The 16,222-nt window shown below is 43.5% G+C and overlaps 1 protein-coding gene across 6 annotated transcripts in view; it reads left to right on the forward strand.

Annotated features, from left to right (window-relative positions):
- LOC139761106 (cysteine sulfinic acid decarboxylase-like) overlaps positions 1–16,222 on the forward strand; it is a 55,861-nt gene that overhangs the window by 34,695 nt on the left and 4,944 nt on the right. For all 6 annotated transcript variants that reach the window (XM_071685443.1, XM_071685286.1, XM_071685218.1 and 3 more), the window contains exons 4-10: positions 2,948–3,054; positions 4,806–4,921; positions 5,644–5,895; positions 12,919–12,983; positions 14,047–14,125; positions 15,216–15,415; positions 15,708–15,849. In XM_071685443.1, the coding sequence (XP_071541544.1) occupies positions 2,948–3,054; positions 4,806–4,921; positions 5,644–5,895; positions 12,919–12,983; positions 14,047–14,125; positions 15,216–15,415; positions 15,708–15,849 (961 nt within the window). The remainder of the gene's footprint in view (positions 1–2,947; positions 3,055–4,805; positions 4,922–5,643; positions 5,896–12,918; positions 12,984–14,046; positions 14,126–15,215; positions 15,416–15,707; positions 15,850–16,222) is intronic.

Here is a 16,222-nt window from a genome sequence, read left to right on the forward strand (position 1 = left end):
CAGTGACAGCCTCGCCAAAATGACTTGTCACTCGCGGTGAAACTTTGCAGGAGCCCGGTAACACCGATACCTTTGTTTATACAAAAGAATACCAAAAGAAAAAAAAAAAGGCAAAACGCAACAGACCATTGGATTCTTTTGAGGGTGTTTATGATAGCGGAAGAGAAGATAAACTCACAACTTGCGTTGTACGACTCGAAAGGTATACAAATAAATCAAAATGAAAAACCTGACATCTGTCATATGACGGAAGAGGCGCAAATAATGTTCATTGTAAACATGAATCGAAATATCTATCAAAGTCTATTACTAAACGCACATACAGCACTGCTTTCAACCACCCTCATCAGTAAATCATTCCACATCTTAGCAATCATGGTGAAAAAGTACTTCGCCTCATTCGAGGTAAAACTTTTGCCCACGAGTTTGTATCCGTTACCACGGGTGAAATCAGACCTTAAATAGCTGGTACGGTCAAGATTATCAAAATTCTTTGATAATGTTGAATACCTGTATGAGATTACGTCTTTAACTTCTCATTTGTAAGCCAAATAGATTGAATTCGTTTAGTCGGCTTCCCTAGGATTTAATTTTCAATCCGGGAATCATCTTGGTGGTTCGATGCTGTGTTCTCGCCATTCTATCTATGTGTGCTTTCAAGTAGGTTAGCCAGAACTGCACACAGTATTCAAGATGGGGACGCACGAATGAACTGTAAAGAGTGAGAATGATTTCTCATGACTTGAATTCGAAAGACCAGCCCTGCCAATGAATCTAAGCATTTTGTTCGCTCTTCCCACCGTCTCTATGCTTTGCTTACTTGACTGTAGGTCGCCTGAGATTATTGCGCCCAAGTCTTTTTCCTCACTTACAGCTCAACAGAATTCATATGTCGCTTAACTTTACCCTTGGACAGAAATGATCAAAATTCATTTGCCACTTATACGTCTAGTCCACCACTTTAAAGCTGCAGACGTTCAAGTTCAGCTGTAGATTTATATTCCAGCTTCCTATCACCTGCAGATTTCGATATCTTGCACTGCAAACCATTATCAATATCAATGATAGGAATAAGAAAGAGACCAGGACCCAAGACTGATCCCTGTGGCACGCCACTTGTTACGGCTTAAACCATTCTGCGGTTGGACGATCGATCATAACTATTTACATCCAGTCAACCAATTTCCTAACCCCATCTTTACCATGATACTTGACTTTTGCTCGTAATCTTTGGCATGGAAGTTTACCGAATGCTTTCATTATACATGGTGATTATAAAAAAAATCAAGTGGATGTCAAACATGAACAAATTGGTCAAAAACCATGCCAAGAATCGTTTATCAAACAGTGGTCCCCTAAATGGTTCACAATTTTTTTTCCTGAATGATGGTGTTCATAAGTTTAACCATGACAGACGTTAAGCTACTCGAACGATGCTTTCCAGATAGTGATGTATTACCTATAGTGAACATCGGTGTTACATCGGCAAACTTTCATTCCTCTGGATTTCCCCTTCTTCGCCTGTCACTTGTCGAAAACGGCTTGACTATCTTATGTTTGCCTTTACCATTGTCCTTGGATAAAACTTATAAGGACCTGCCGTTTTGTTTATTTTTCATTCCGCTCATTGCTGATAGTAAGTATGACTTTAACCTTCATGTCAATATACTGGAAAACGTTCTCCTCCCTTATCAGTGATATCGGATTTGCGACAGGAGCTCTGTCTTCAGTCGTATATATATATATATATATATATATATATATATATATATATATATATATATATATATATATATATATATATATATATATATTGCCACGGCTTTGTTTTCTTGAACCAAGTCTCCATTTTCCGTAATTAATGGAATCAATGGGCTGAGTGGGTGATAACTCTAATGCTTCTGGCGCAATTTTAAAACGTAAGAGTTTCTTTTTGTTCTATGCAGCAATATACGGCTCATCCTTAACGCTTACTTTGAACAAAGTCTTTCGAGTTCTACCTCGAAAATTTACATAATTCACTCCATCACGTTGGTAATCGGCCTCTTTTGAGATACTTAAAAGTGCTACTTCCTTAAAGCTGAGGCACTTTTTTTCACGTCCCCATTCCACCTCCTTGGCTTCGTCTTTTTAAAAAGATCGTCTTCTACACATTGACACATGTGACTCTTTATAAGACGACTGTCTGAGGGAGACACGTACTGGGTTTACATAGTTAGCACGATACCTTTTATAGAGTTTTATCCCCCACAACACGACTGTATAATGGCCTAGCCTTCAGCCTAACCAACCATCAAGGGTAAGGTTGCAGACCAATGCCAACATACTCATGGTTCGTATTGTCATGCTCAAGGGTTTGTACCGTCGAGTTCAAAGGGTCTGAGAAGTACAAAGCTGCTGGAGGCAGGAGGCAGACTTCGCCACTGTCAGTTCCTGATCCCCTGGCGCCAGTGGGGGGATGGGAGGTCCTCAAGACAGCTGGGTGTCGAGGTACGTGTGCATAAGGTACGTCGGAGTTTAGCAGACTCATTATCTATCATCTATGGTAGCTGAGACGGTACGGGTAGCTGAATGCCTTAATGAAGGCTATGTTATTAACTCCATACCCTGACGAGATCCCCTGTCTTTATTTTTTTTCTATGATTGTGTGTGTGTGTGTGTGTGTGAGAGAGAGAGAGAGAGAGAGAGAGAGAGAGAGAGAGAGAGAGAGAGAGAGAGAGAGAGAGAGAGCATGTTGGGGGACTGGATATAGGAAAGTAAAGTCGTGCCACAGAATATGGTAGTAGGGAGTACTGACATATCTGTGTGGCTGGTGTGCTGAACACGTGTATTTTGTTGCCTAATCCATATACCTCCAGCAGAGTGAGGGAGGAGGAGGGTGGTGTAACCTCTCTCCTTGTACCGTGTGGCAGAGTCACCGGCCCTGACCCGTGTCTTCTCCGCGCAGGTACACGTTCGAGGTGGCGCCCGTGTTCATGCTGGTGGAGCACTACGTCCTCTCGCTCCTGGTGCGTCTCTACGGCTGGCCTGATGGTGACGGCATCTTCGCTCCTGGTAAGGCTAGGGTCACCCATCTACTTACACACACACACACACATGACGCCAGGACACTTTTAGGCAATTCCAGGTTACCCACCTACTTACATACTTATACACACATGACCCCAGGACACTTTTTAAAAACAACCAGGTCCTACAGCTCTAAGGCTGCGCTCCACTCTGTAGCTGGGGTAGGATGAATTCACCTTTGAAGCGAGGAGTTCTTTGACGAGACTGTATTTTGGCCTCGCCAAAGGTGACTTGTCACCAGCGGTGTGACCCTTAAATAGGCGGAGTCCGGTAACGCATTCATGAATACTTGCACGAACGTGAGAGAACATATAACAACCCCAAGTCGTGCATTCCACACACACACACACACACACACACACACACACACACATACATACAAATGACACATGCATGAGCACATGCATCTGCACGCACACGAACCTTGTGAACGAGTGCACGCATATACATACGCACACTCACGGATCTAAGCACCCAAATACATATCAATTTATCTATCATACTGAACCGCCGTCTCCCGCGTTAGCGAGGTAGCGCAAGGAAACAGAAGGCCCCTTCAGTCGCCTTCTACGACACGCGGGGAATACGTGGGAAGTATTCTTTTCTCCCCTATCCCCTAAATGCATATATTCTGGACTGAGAAAAGCGTGCACGAACAAGAGGTTAGGTCTGCAGCTCCAACGCCTGCATAAAATTAGACGTACAGACGTTCAAACCTGGATGATATTATTGTTAAGGTTGTACCTACAGCTGTATGTGGTACTGTGCCTACAGCTGTATGTGGTACTGTACCTACAGCTGTATGTGGTACTGTACCTACAGCTGTATGTGGTACTGTACCTACAGCTGTATGTGGTACTGTACCTACAGCTGTATGTGGTACTGTATCTACAGCTGTCTGTGGTAGTGCCTACAGCTGTATGTGGTACTGTACCTACAGTTGCATGTGGTACTGTACCTACAGTTGTATGTCGTACTGTACTCACAGCTGTATGTGGTACTGTACCTACAGTTGTATGTCGTACTGTACCTACAGCTGTATGTGGTACTGAACCTACAGTTGTATGTGGTACTGTACCTACAGCTGTATGTGGTACTGTACCTATAGTTGTATATGGTACTGTACCTACAGCTATATGTGGCACTGTACCTACAGTTGTATGTGGTACTGTAACTACAGTTCTATGTGGTACTGTACCTGCATCTGTATGTGGTAATTACAGCTGTATGTGGTATTGTACCTACAGTTGTATGTGGTACTGTACCTACAGTTGTATGTGGTACAGTACTGTACCTACAGTTGTATGTGGTACAGTACCTGCAGCTGTATGTGGTAATTACAGCTGTATGTGGTACTGTACCTACAGTTGTATGTGGTACTGTACCTACAGCTGTATGTGGTACTGTACCTACAGCTGTATATGGTACTGTACCCACAGCTGTATGTGGTACTGTACCTATAGTTGTATGTGGCACTGTACCTACAGCTGTATGTGGCACTGTACCTACAGTTGTATGTGGTACTGTAACTACAGTTCTATGTGGTACTTTACCTACAGCTGTAAGTGGTACTGTACCTACAGCTGTATGTGGCACCGTACCTGCAGCTGTATGTGGTAATTACAGCTGTATGTGGCACTGTACCTACAGCTGTATGTGGTACTGTACCTACAGTTGTATGTGGTACTGTATGTGTGAGGATGGCGTTGTCATGTCATGTCATGTGTCTGGCGCAGGTGGCAGCGTGAGCAACATGTACAGTATGGTGCTGGCCCGCTACAAGAAACACCCGCACGTGAAGCGCACGGGGATGCACGGCCACAAGCCCCTCATAGCCTTCACCTCAGACCAGGTAACGTGGCGTGCTACTATCAAGGTGTCATGTACGGTAGATATAGACACTTGAGCACGACGGTACGACCCTTGACAACGACTTTGCGACCCTCAAGCACGACAGTACAACCCTTGATCACGACTGTACAACCCTTGAGGACGACAGTACGACCCTTGAGCACGACGATACAACCCTTGAGCACAACGGTACAACCCTTAAGCATGGCAGTACAACCCTTGATCACGACGACATAACCTCTTGATCAAAACGATTCGACCCTTCACCTCAACGATATGATCCTTGAATACGACGATCCAACCCTTAATCACGACAGTACGACCCTGAACACGACAATACGACCCTGAACACGACAATACGACCCTTGACCACAACAAGACGACCCTGAACACGACAATGCGACCCTTGATCACAACAGTGCGACCCTTGAGCAAGAGAGTACAACCCTTGACTACGACCCCTGAGTACAACAATGACACCCTTGAGCACGACCGTAGGATCGTCGGATATAGGTACATGACTTTGACCTGATCCTAAAGGATGGTTCAAGTATCCTTCACATCCTCGTACTCAAGGGTCGTATGCTCGTGCTGAGGAGTCGTACCGTCGTGCTTAAAAGATGAATGCAATATAATGAAGATCTCACCCCCTACAATCACCCTCTTCCTTCTCCTCCACATCCCCTTGAGTACAGCTGTATGATGTGCTGTACCTCCCCACAGGGTCACTACTCGGTGAGCAAGAGCGCCTCCTGGCTGGGCCTAGGCATGGACAACGTGGTGCACGTCCCATCCGACGCCGAGGGCAGGATGATCCCAGAGGCGCTGAGGGAGGCAGTGGCGGCGGCGAGGGCTAAGGGCGGCGAGCCCTTCTACGTGAACGCCACGGCTGGCACCACCGTGCTGGGGGCGTACGATCCTCTCGAGCAGCTGGCCGACGTGTGCGACGAGGAGGACCTCTGGCTACATGTTGACGTCAGTGTTCCTTGGCTCTCTAGGCTAGTGAGAGAGAGAGAGAGAGAGAGAGAGAGAGAGAGAGAGAGAGAGAGAGAGAGAGAGAGAGAGAGAGAGAGAGAATATGATAAACCTCATAATTACGATATCGCCAGTTTTAATCTGTGGTCTCAAGTTACCAAAACACTCATTGTTTTTTTTTTGTTTTTTTTATCACACTGTCTTTGAAGAGAAATGCAACTTTCACCATTTGTTTTACGGAGAGCACGTCAACACATGGTATGTACTGTCTTGCTCTCAAGTCCAGCGTATACCCTCCTACACCCCTTACCACAGACTGGTATTGTGTGGAGCCAAACCAATGTCCACCTCAACCAAAGTTTCCTGCCACCGATATCAGAGATGACGTAAGTAATTTGGGAATTATAAAATTAAAATCATGGTGTAGTGTTGTGAAAACTATTAAGTCTACTCCCTAAAATAGAAAATGCCTTTATGACAGTTAAATGCTCAATGAAAATATTTCACATGTGGAAAACGTTCACCAAAATGACCTAACCTACGGTGTTCATGTCCAGTATCAGTTGACTGTGGAGGATAAAGGTTATACATGTATGAGAACAAGACTGGGACATGGTTAGCAGGTCGTTACTAAGGTGGTGCAGAACGAGGAGTAAGGGGAGAGTGAAGAGCAGGAGGGAAATTAGAGGGAGAGGATGGGTGAGTGTAAGTGAGTAAACAAGTGAGAGGAAGACTGAGGACGGAGAGGGACAGTCAGGGAGAAAGGTAACGCACGAGGGCGGAGGCAACAAGGAAGGGAGGAAGGAAGAGGGAGGAGGTGAGATAGAGGAGGTAAGGGGAGGGAGGAAGGGAGATGGGCAGGATATGATGGCGAGAGTCAATACAGGTATAAAGATCTCGAGGCACACAGGAAATATTATTGACACCAACACTAAAATGAAATGAGAGATCATGATTACAGGTGATGTGAGGCCCCTGGGCCGAACTGCTTATGGTCCTCAGTACTTCAGGACTAACTGACCTTGGATCTTAACCACAATTAACCTGACCGAGTCTAACAGGGGATAAAGTGAAGTATCGCACTTTTAATGACATATAACAAATGAAGTATCGCGCTTTTAATGACATATAACAAATGAAGTATCGCACTTTTAATGACATATAACAAATGAAGTATAGCACTTTTAATGACATATAACAAATGAAGTATCGCGCTTTTAATGACATATAACAAATGAAGTATCGCGCTTTTAATGACATATAACAAATGAAGTATAGCACTTTTAATGACATATAACAAATGAAGTATAGCACTTTTAATGACATATAACAAATGAAGTATCGCACTTTTAATGACATATAACAAGTGAAGTATCGCTCTTTTAATGATATATAACAAGTGAAGTATTGCGCTTTTAATGACATATAACAAATGAAGTATCGCGCTTTTAATGACATATAACAAATGAAGTATCGCACTTTTAATGACATATAACAAATGAAGTATAGCACTTTTAATGACATATAACAAATGAAGTATCGCGCTTTTAATGACATATAACAAATGAAGTATCGCGCTTTTAATGACATATAACAAATGAAGTATAGCACTTTTAATGACATATAACAAATGAAGTATCGCACTTTTAATGACATATAACAAGTGAAGTATCGCTCTTTTAATGACATATAACAAATGAAGTATAGCACTTTTAATGACATATAACAAATGAAGTATAGCACTTTTAATGACATATAACAAGTGAAGTATCGCACTTTTAATGACATATAACAAATGAAGTATAGCACTTTTAATGACATATAACAAATGAAGTATCGCACTTTTAATGACATATAACAAGTGAAGTATCGCTCTTTTAATGACATATAACAAATGAAGTATCGCGCTTTTAATGACATATAACAAATGAAGTATCGCGCTTTTAATGACATATAACAAATGAAGTATAGCACTTTTAATGACATATAACAAATGAAGTATAGCACTTTTAATGACATATAACAAATGAAGTATCGCACTTTTAATGACATATAACAAGTGAAGTATCGCGCTTTTAATGACATATAACAAGTGAAGTATCGCGCTTTTAATGATATATGTAACAAGTGAAGTATCATGCTTTTAATGATATATGATATACTATGTAACAAATTGAGAAGTGTTACAAGGTGAATGTTAGAGAAGTGTCAATATATATATCAACGTTGCGCTTAGGTTAGGTTAGGTGCGCGTGGGAGGACACTGCGCAGTTGTTGTGTTGTTGTGGAGGCTGCTCGGTCAGGGAGGTGTAGGCTGTATCGAGGGAGGTTCACCACCAATGTGGCCAGTGCGCTGCCCACGCACACTCATCACCACTTCCCTCACTCAGGTTACCGTGGGCAATAGTGGCGTGGCGTCAGGTCGTCTCTGTGTCAACACTTGATACATAATCTTAAAGTTACTAGGATTTACCTAATTGTCAAATGGGCCAGATCATTCTATCGGAACTGAAAGGATCTAGCATAATGTTTCTTCGATTGCCCTTTTTTCTCTATAATAAACGCATTACACGCATGATGTTCATTATCTATATAAACGTAAGAGTAGCAGAAATTATTGCTAATCTCATCTTTATAATACAAATGGTATGATACATTTGTTAACCAAATCTTGCTGCATCTCGAATACGACTAAGATAATTCACGCAGAGTTCTCCTTAGGTTTTATTATGCTTTCAAACATTAAGATACAATCATAATTACCGTTATACCTTGTACAACAAGTGATGCTACATCCTGTAGATAGATCGTACTTCAAACGTTTATGATTACGGATTACTTCAAGTCACCGCTAATATTAGCGATGGTAATTCCTTGGTTATGGTGAGACATTGCTTCTTCGCCTCACCGATAGAGGGAACCTTAATTCAGTGGTGGGGGTATGTATGCACCTGACGGCGTGCACATACATGTGATGAACAGTGTGCCTCTGCACATTGGATCATTTAATACACCTAGAACATTATATCCTAGAGTCAATCAGTAAAGTGCGTTTTTTGGCTGCCGTATTTTAAGATTTAGAAAAAGCCTTCGACATGACATGGCGAAACGGAATTTTAAGCAAACTTTATGCTTTTGGCTTAAGAGGTTATCTACCCATATTTATCAAAACTTTTTAAACAACAGAACTTTTGTTGTGAAACTTGCAGCACTCGGTGTCACTTCGGACACATTTGTCCAAGAGAAAGGGTGCCGCAAGGCAGCGTTCTTAGCCCAACATTATTTAATATTATGATGAATGATATTCTGTCTCCAACTTCCGTCCCGCGAGATCTTAAATACTCACTTTATGCTAATGATTGTGCGCTATGGCACTCATCGCCTAGTGCACAATTTTCGACTGAGCGGGTTCAAGCTGCGCTTAAGTCCGTTCATCGTTGGGCGCTACAGTGGGGAGTTAAGTTCTCACCCAACAAAAGTATCGCGGTTGTCTTCACCCGAAAAATTAATATCCCGAATTTGCATTTAACGTTAGACAACAACCCGATCCCGTTTCTAAATACAGTTAAATTCCTAGGCTTAGATTTTGATAAAAAGACTAAATTGGAAAAGTCATGTCGACTATCTAGTAACAAATTGCAATAAAAGACTAAATGTTCTTAAATGCCTTTCGGGTTCCTTCTGGGGAGCCGACAGAAAATCTTTATTAATGATTTATAAGTCCCTAATTAGATCTAAATTAGACTATGGCTCTCAGGTGTATGCTTGGGCGAGCGAGTATACCCTGAGGAGGTTGGATGTGATACAGAATAAATGTTTGCGAATGTGTCTTGGAGCCCTAACCTGTACCAGAGTTCCACGATTGGAAGTTGAGGCCCATGTACCTCCTCTCCGACTACGACGTAAGGACCTATCGTGGCACAGCGGTATTCTGATGGCCAGAAGGAACAATACAACTGCCTGTCGCCTCATTCTGGAATGTTCACAGCTCGTCAACAGAGGCGTCAGGCCCCTGGTCGTCAGAATACACTTCCTCAGTGAGAACTCCGGCATTAAAGTGAATGAAGTGGACTCGCTGGTTAAGAAATCCCTACCCCCTTGGGTGAATTCCAAAATTAACATCAAGACGAGCTGGCTACCAACCAAAAAAGCACACACATCGGAGGGCGAGGTACACCAGCGTTTTTGTCAGGTCATCATTGATCACTTATCGTATGTTCACTTCTACACTGATGGCTCCAGGGCGGATGAATGTGTGGGTGCGAGTGTGTGGTCGATGGAGTGTGCCCTCAGATACCGTTTGCCGAACCATACATCTGTATTTTGCGCCGAATTGTTTGCCATTGATCGAGCCATAGACTATATAATTAATTCAAGTCATAGTAAAGCCGTAATCTTTTCTGATTCTCTTTCCGCTCTTAAAGCAATAGGCTCTGAATATACAAAGTCCTGTGAATTACAGGGCAAAGTTATGATGAAACTAAATTCATGTGAAAAAGATATCATCTTGATCTGGGTGCCTGGCTGGTCACTGCAATATATACGGCAATGAGCAGGCAGACAGCTTGGCTAAGTCGACCTCAGAACTCGAGGAGGTCGTTCCGATCCCTCGGGAGCTGGGGTCCTGCCTTCCTTGGGGAAGAGATCAATCCATCTTCTGTGGCAGAGTCAGTGGACCAACCTGACCATCAACAAGAAATACAAGCAAGATGTGGCGGACTGGCCGACCTTGTATCGCAAGAACAGAAGGGAAGAGGTCGTGCTGGCCCGCCTCAGAATGAACTGTACCTACCACCCATCCTGCAGCCATACACAACCAGAAGTTTTCCACCCGTATGCCAACAGTGTAACCAAACCTCTACAATAGAACACCTACTATTAAAATGCAAGAGATACGAACAACATAGAAGGAAATTTTTTAACTATCACGCCAACCAAAACATTTCCTTCAACATCATCAATGTACTCTGGGATAACCCGAGTACTATTAACAAATTGATGGTCTTCCTCAGAGAAACAGAATTAATCAATATGATGTAAGGTGGTTCGTGGGTTCTCCTCTGTGGCGGAGTCGGCTTCGGTGTGCGGCTCCTCCTACTTGGGCTGGTCGCATAGTATGTGGACATGTCCATTCATTAGGCGGTCGGCCTCCGAGGGAGGTGGTCATCCTCCGGGTCGGCTGCGACATGGTGCTGAGTCGGCGGACCTCCGATTAACTATCTGTGTGCATGTCATGGTGGAAGCCTGTCTCTAATCTGTCCTGTCTTCTCGCATTCTTGGGTAAAACGCAATCGTGGACACTGTGCCGACTGGGTGGTATTTGCCGCCACGTCGGCCCAATACCCACAAATCTTTTATTTCCACTACTTATATCTATTATTATTTATATTTATTATTATTACATCAAAATTACACTTTTTTTTTAATAGGTATTTAGGAGTGATATTAGGAGTGATATTAGTCATACACTAAATAGAGTTGCAGGCCTAATGACCTTCCTCATAGGTCGATGGCCGTAAAACCCAACAAACAACAAAGTGTGCCTCATTCACCCCCCCGAGCGAGACGGCCTGGCCTTTAGGTGTCACGCCCAAGGATCGTACCGTCGTGCATACTGGGTAAAGGTTCCATGATATTAAATATAAAATCACTCAATCCTTCTCGAAGTCTAATGGGTGCAGGATTGATCATTCTAAACACACATGGTTTAAGTGAGCGTCAGTATCACGATGTAAGGAAAACATTTCATTGTATGCGAGTCAGGTGGCTGAGCCAGACAACCAGTGTTGTGGAACCTCCATGAACAAAGCGGATGTTACAGTTGCTGTCACTGCTTTATCAGCAGTGATAGTCGCTGAACGTCCTCCCCTCCTCCTCCTCCTCCTCCTCCTGACGCAGGTGCCTGAAGCGTCATCATCACTAGATATGACCCGTTGTTGCACGGTTCGAAACCAACACTCTCGACCAAGGAGTCGAATCATTGCCGACGACCCATCATTTGTTATCACGCATGGTCCACTAACTGCATAATGTTATTGCAGGAATCCTAACTAATATATATATATATATATATATATATATATATATATATATATATATATATATATATATATATATATATATGTATATATATATATATATATATGGGTAATTTTGAAGGTACAATAGTCCTAACGATGTTGTATTAATGCAAAGTCTGTGGATGAGGATGTGTGGCGGAGGGTAGATGTGTTGGATATGAAATGTTTGAGGACAATATGTGGTGTGAGGTGTTATGATCGAGTAAGTGATAAAAGAGTAAGAGAGATGTGTGATAGTAAGAAGAGCGTGGTTTAGAGAGAGCTGGAGAAGGACACAGGGAGATAATGAGTGAGGAGGTTAAGAAAATATACGTCAGAAGTGGAGGGCACAAGGAGAAGCGGGAGACCAAATTGAAGATGGAGGGATGGAGTGAAAACGTTTTGAGTGATGGATACTTGAACATGCAGGAGAGTGAAAGGCGTGAACGGGATGGAGTAAACTGGAACGATGTGGTATAATGAGGTCGACATATCAATGGAATGAACCGCGGCATGCGAAGCAGCTGGCAGAAACCATGGAAAGGTCTGTGAGGCCTAGATGTGGATAGGGAGTTGTGATTTCGATGCACTGCACATGACAGCTAGATACTGGATGTGAACGAAAGCGGCATTTTTCTTTCATCTGTTCATGGCGCTGCCTCGTTAACGCTGGAAACGGCAAACTATATATATATATATATATATATATATATATATATATATATATATATATATATATATATATATATATATATATATATGTATATATATATATATATATATATATATATATATATATATATATATATATATAGATAGATAGATAGAGAGAGAGAGAGAGAGAGAGAGAGAGAGAGAGAGAGAGAGAGAGAGAGAGAGAGAGAGAGAGAGAGAGAGAATGTGTTTCTTCATGTGTACAATATTCGTCATCACCAGGCCTGAGGTGTACGTGTCTTCCTTACAGGGCTGCTGGGGCGGGGTCGTCATCCTCTCCAAGCGGTACAAGCACTTCCTCAAGGGCGTGGACAGGTGAGCGGGCCGGACCACTCCTGCTTTCCTCCAGCCACTCCTCTCTTGACATTAATCATCCCCTCAGCATCCGACCCTTGAGCACGAAGGTTACGACCCTTTAGTATGATGGCCAGGCTATCGTACTCATGGGCCGTACCGTCGTGTTCATGGGTCGCAGCGTCGTGTACCGCGCTTGCCCCGGGGCCTTCTGTTGTCATCAGTACTCCCCTCTGGTGTTCAGATCATAATCTAAACCATTTTCTTGCAACTCAAACTCTTTTGGTATCACCCTCTTCTATCACTCGATCCTCTTAGCTGCCTACTTTATGAAGAGGATATATATATACAGGGTGTCCCAAAATAATGTACTCACTTTTTGACGCCCTAGAACTCACTGAATTTTTATAGGATCTATTGGATCTGAGAAAGAAAAAAAAATCAGTGAGTTATAGCTTGTCTAAAAGTGAGTACATTTTTTTGGGGGACACCCTGTATATATATATATCTTTCTTTTCTTTCGTACTATTCGCCATTTCCCGGGTTAGCGAGGTAGCGTTAAGAACAGAGGACTGGGCCTTTGAGGAAATATCCTCACCTGGCCCCCTTCTCTGTTCCTTCTTTTGGAAAATTAAAAAAAAATGAGAGGGGAGGATTTCCAGCCCCCCGCTCCCTTCCCTTTTAGTCGCCTTCTACGACACGCAGGGAATACATGGGAAGTATTCTTTCTCCCCTATCCCCAGGAATATATATATATATATATATATATATATATATATATATATATATATATATATATATATATATATATATATTATAACTATTCAGTACAACTATTCTTCTCATCTGCCATAATAAAAGTTATACTTAAGAAAATAACTATAAAGTAAGGTTACCATATTATTAGGAAATTTGTCTGGCATTTACGCTAACCAACCCTGCTGAGACAACAAGAATTATATCAGTCATTTTGAAGTTCATTTGGCTCGTTTGGGAAGTTACTTTTTTTTGCCGTGTGTACGTCCACGTATACGTCTGTAGGTGACCCCATCAGAATAGTAAAAGTGACACTGTCTCTCCCTAGGGCCGACTCCATCTCCTGGAACCCACACAAGATGTTGGGCACTTGTCTCCAGTGCTCTGCCTTCCTCACCAGACACAAGGTATGTATCATGATCCATGTCTATAGCACGAAAGAGTGAGTTTTACACACCTGGGACCCCATCACTCTCTCTCTCTCTCTCTCTCTCTCTCTCTCTCTCTCTCTCTCTCTCTCTCTCTCTCTCTCTCTCTCTCTCGTGTGTGTGTGATTACCTATGTTAACACTGTGGAGAGAGAGAGAGAGAGAGAGAGAGAGAGAGAGAGAGAGAGAGAGAGAGAGAGAGAGAGAGAGAGAGAGAGAGACTTCAAAACTCAGTCTCTTTCTCGAGATTATGCCATTTAAGCATAGCTGGCGCGTAGCGATCACCGCTGAAAATCTAAACTTAAGTCTAAGCGGACGTGTGTGTCACGTAATGGGTTAATGTTTTGAAGGTGTGATTATGGACTGACTGACACAACGCGACGTGTATGTGAGGCAGACAGACAAGACAGCAAGCAGGAGCAAGATGGGAGACTTGGGAGCCACTGTGCTTCACTGTGCCGCCATAACTAACCCTCACGATGCTTAGGCGGTATTACGCCCTTATACCATGGTTGCCTACCACGTACTACCTGTGTGTGTGTGTGTGTGTGTGTGTGTGTGTGTGTGTGTGTGTATTTCGGGGCTTCGATGACCAGTTCATGGTCTACTTCCGCCAAACTCACCATCATAGTTTCTAGTTGATAACCGCATGTTTTTTGTTTTTTTCTCATATCATTATAAGACTAATTCCTTCAAGAACGAGGAAGCTTCAGAATGGCTTGAGCTAAGCAATATAACTGACTTAAGTCGGCTGAATTATGGTCATGAGTGGATGAGGCTGATTAACTTCTCCTGGATGGCATAATTAAAGAAACAATAGTTCGAACTGAAGAAAAGTATTCAAATGAAATATTCTGTGAGTGAAATAGATCATAAGATAACATGGGTAGGGAAATGGCAGACTCATCTCTGTCAGTGAGGGCGGGATTGTAACACACGAGCGAGGGAGACCAGTGACTGGTGCACGTGAGTGTCAACACCTCATGTTTGCTGCCGTCTCTATCCTCTCTTCCCGGCCTGGGGGAACCCCATCTCACCTCTATCCCTCCCTTCTTCCGTGCCTTCCGCAGAGCCTCCTGCACCAGTGCAACTCGGCCAGAGCCACGTACCTGTTCCAGCAGGACAAATACTACGACGTGACCTACGACACGGGAGACAAGAGCGTCCAGTGTGGCCGCAAGGTCGACGCCTTCAAACTCTGGATCTATCTCAAGTTCCACGGCCTCGACCTCCTGGAGAAGAGGATCGACGACACATTCAGCGCCTCCAGGTTAGTATAGTGTGGGCAGCCCACTGTCCTCAGGCGTTGCTAATAAAGACCAAGAGCATAACGAAAGAATAGCATCATCAAAAACCTCTCTCTCTGTAACAGTTCTCAAACTTGTTTTTGTATTTTCCCTCAAGATCTACTAGCTCACCACCTCCACTTACAAGCACGCTAGACGTGCCAGTAGAATTGTTCCTTCGTCAGGTGAGGCAAGCGAGCATGAGAGTGGGTGAGAGGGTGGGAGTCAATCCCCCAGGAAGGTGTGTGTATATGAGACATCCCTTCCCTCCCTCAGGTACCTGAGTCAGCAGGTGGCTGCCCGGCCTGGCTTCCGTCTGCTGCAGGAGCCACAGTGCACCAACGTCTGCTTCTGGTACATCCCGCCCAGCATGAGGGGCCGCCCAGAGACACCCGAGTGGTGGGTCAAGCTTGCCAAGGTAGGCACTTAACCACACATCCCCACCCACATACATCCCCACCCGCACACAAACAGTCAGCCTTTGACCTCAGCGGTACGACCCTTGAGCACGACGGTACGACCCTTGGGGTATGATGATCTGTCACTTTGACCTGACCCTTAAGGGCCAAAGGTCTGGCTATTATACCCAAAGATCGTATTATCGTGGAAAAAAAAGCGGGTTGTCCCGTAGGGTCATAAAAGAGAGAGAGAGAGAGAGAGAGAGAGAGAGAGAGAGAGAGAGAGAGAGAGAGAGAGAGAGAGAGAGAGGAAAAAGTGGTCTTACATGTCTGTGAGCGACTCACAACTGCTGTTCGCCCAAGTTGACGCATACCTTGTTACCTTGAACACCT

The sequence above is a fragment of the Panulirus ornatus genome, chromosome 1, assembly GCF_036320965.1.
Source record: "Panulirus ornatus isolate Po-2019 chromosome 1, ASM3632096v1, whole genome shotgun sequence".
NCBI classification, from domain to species: Eukaryota; Metazoa; Arthropoda; class Malacostraca; order Decapoda; family Palinuridae; genus Panulirus; species Panulirus ornatus.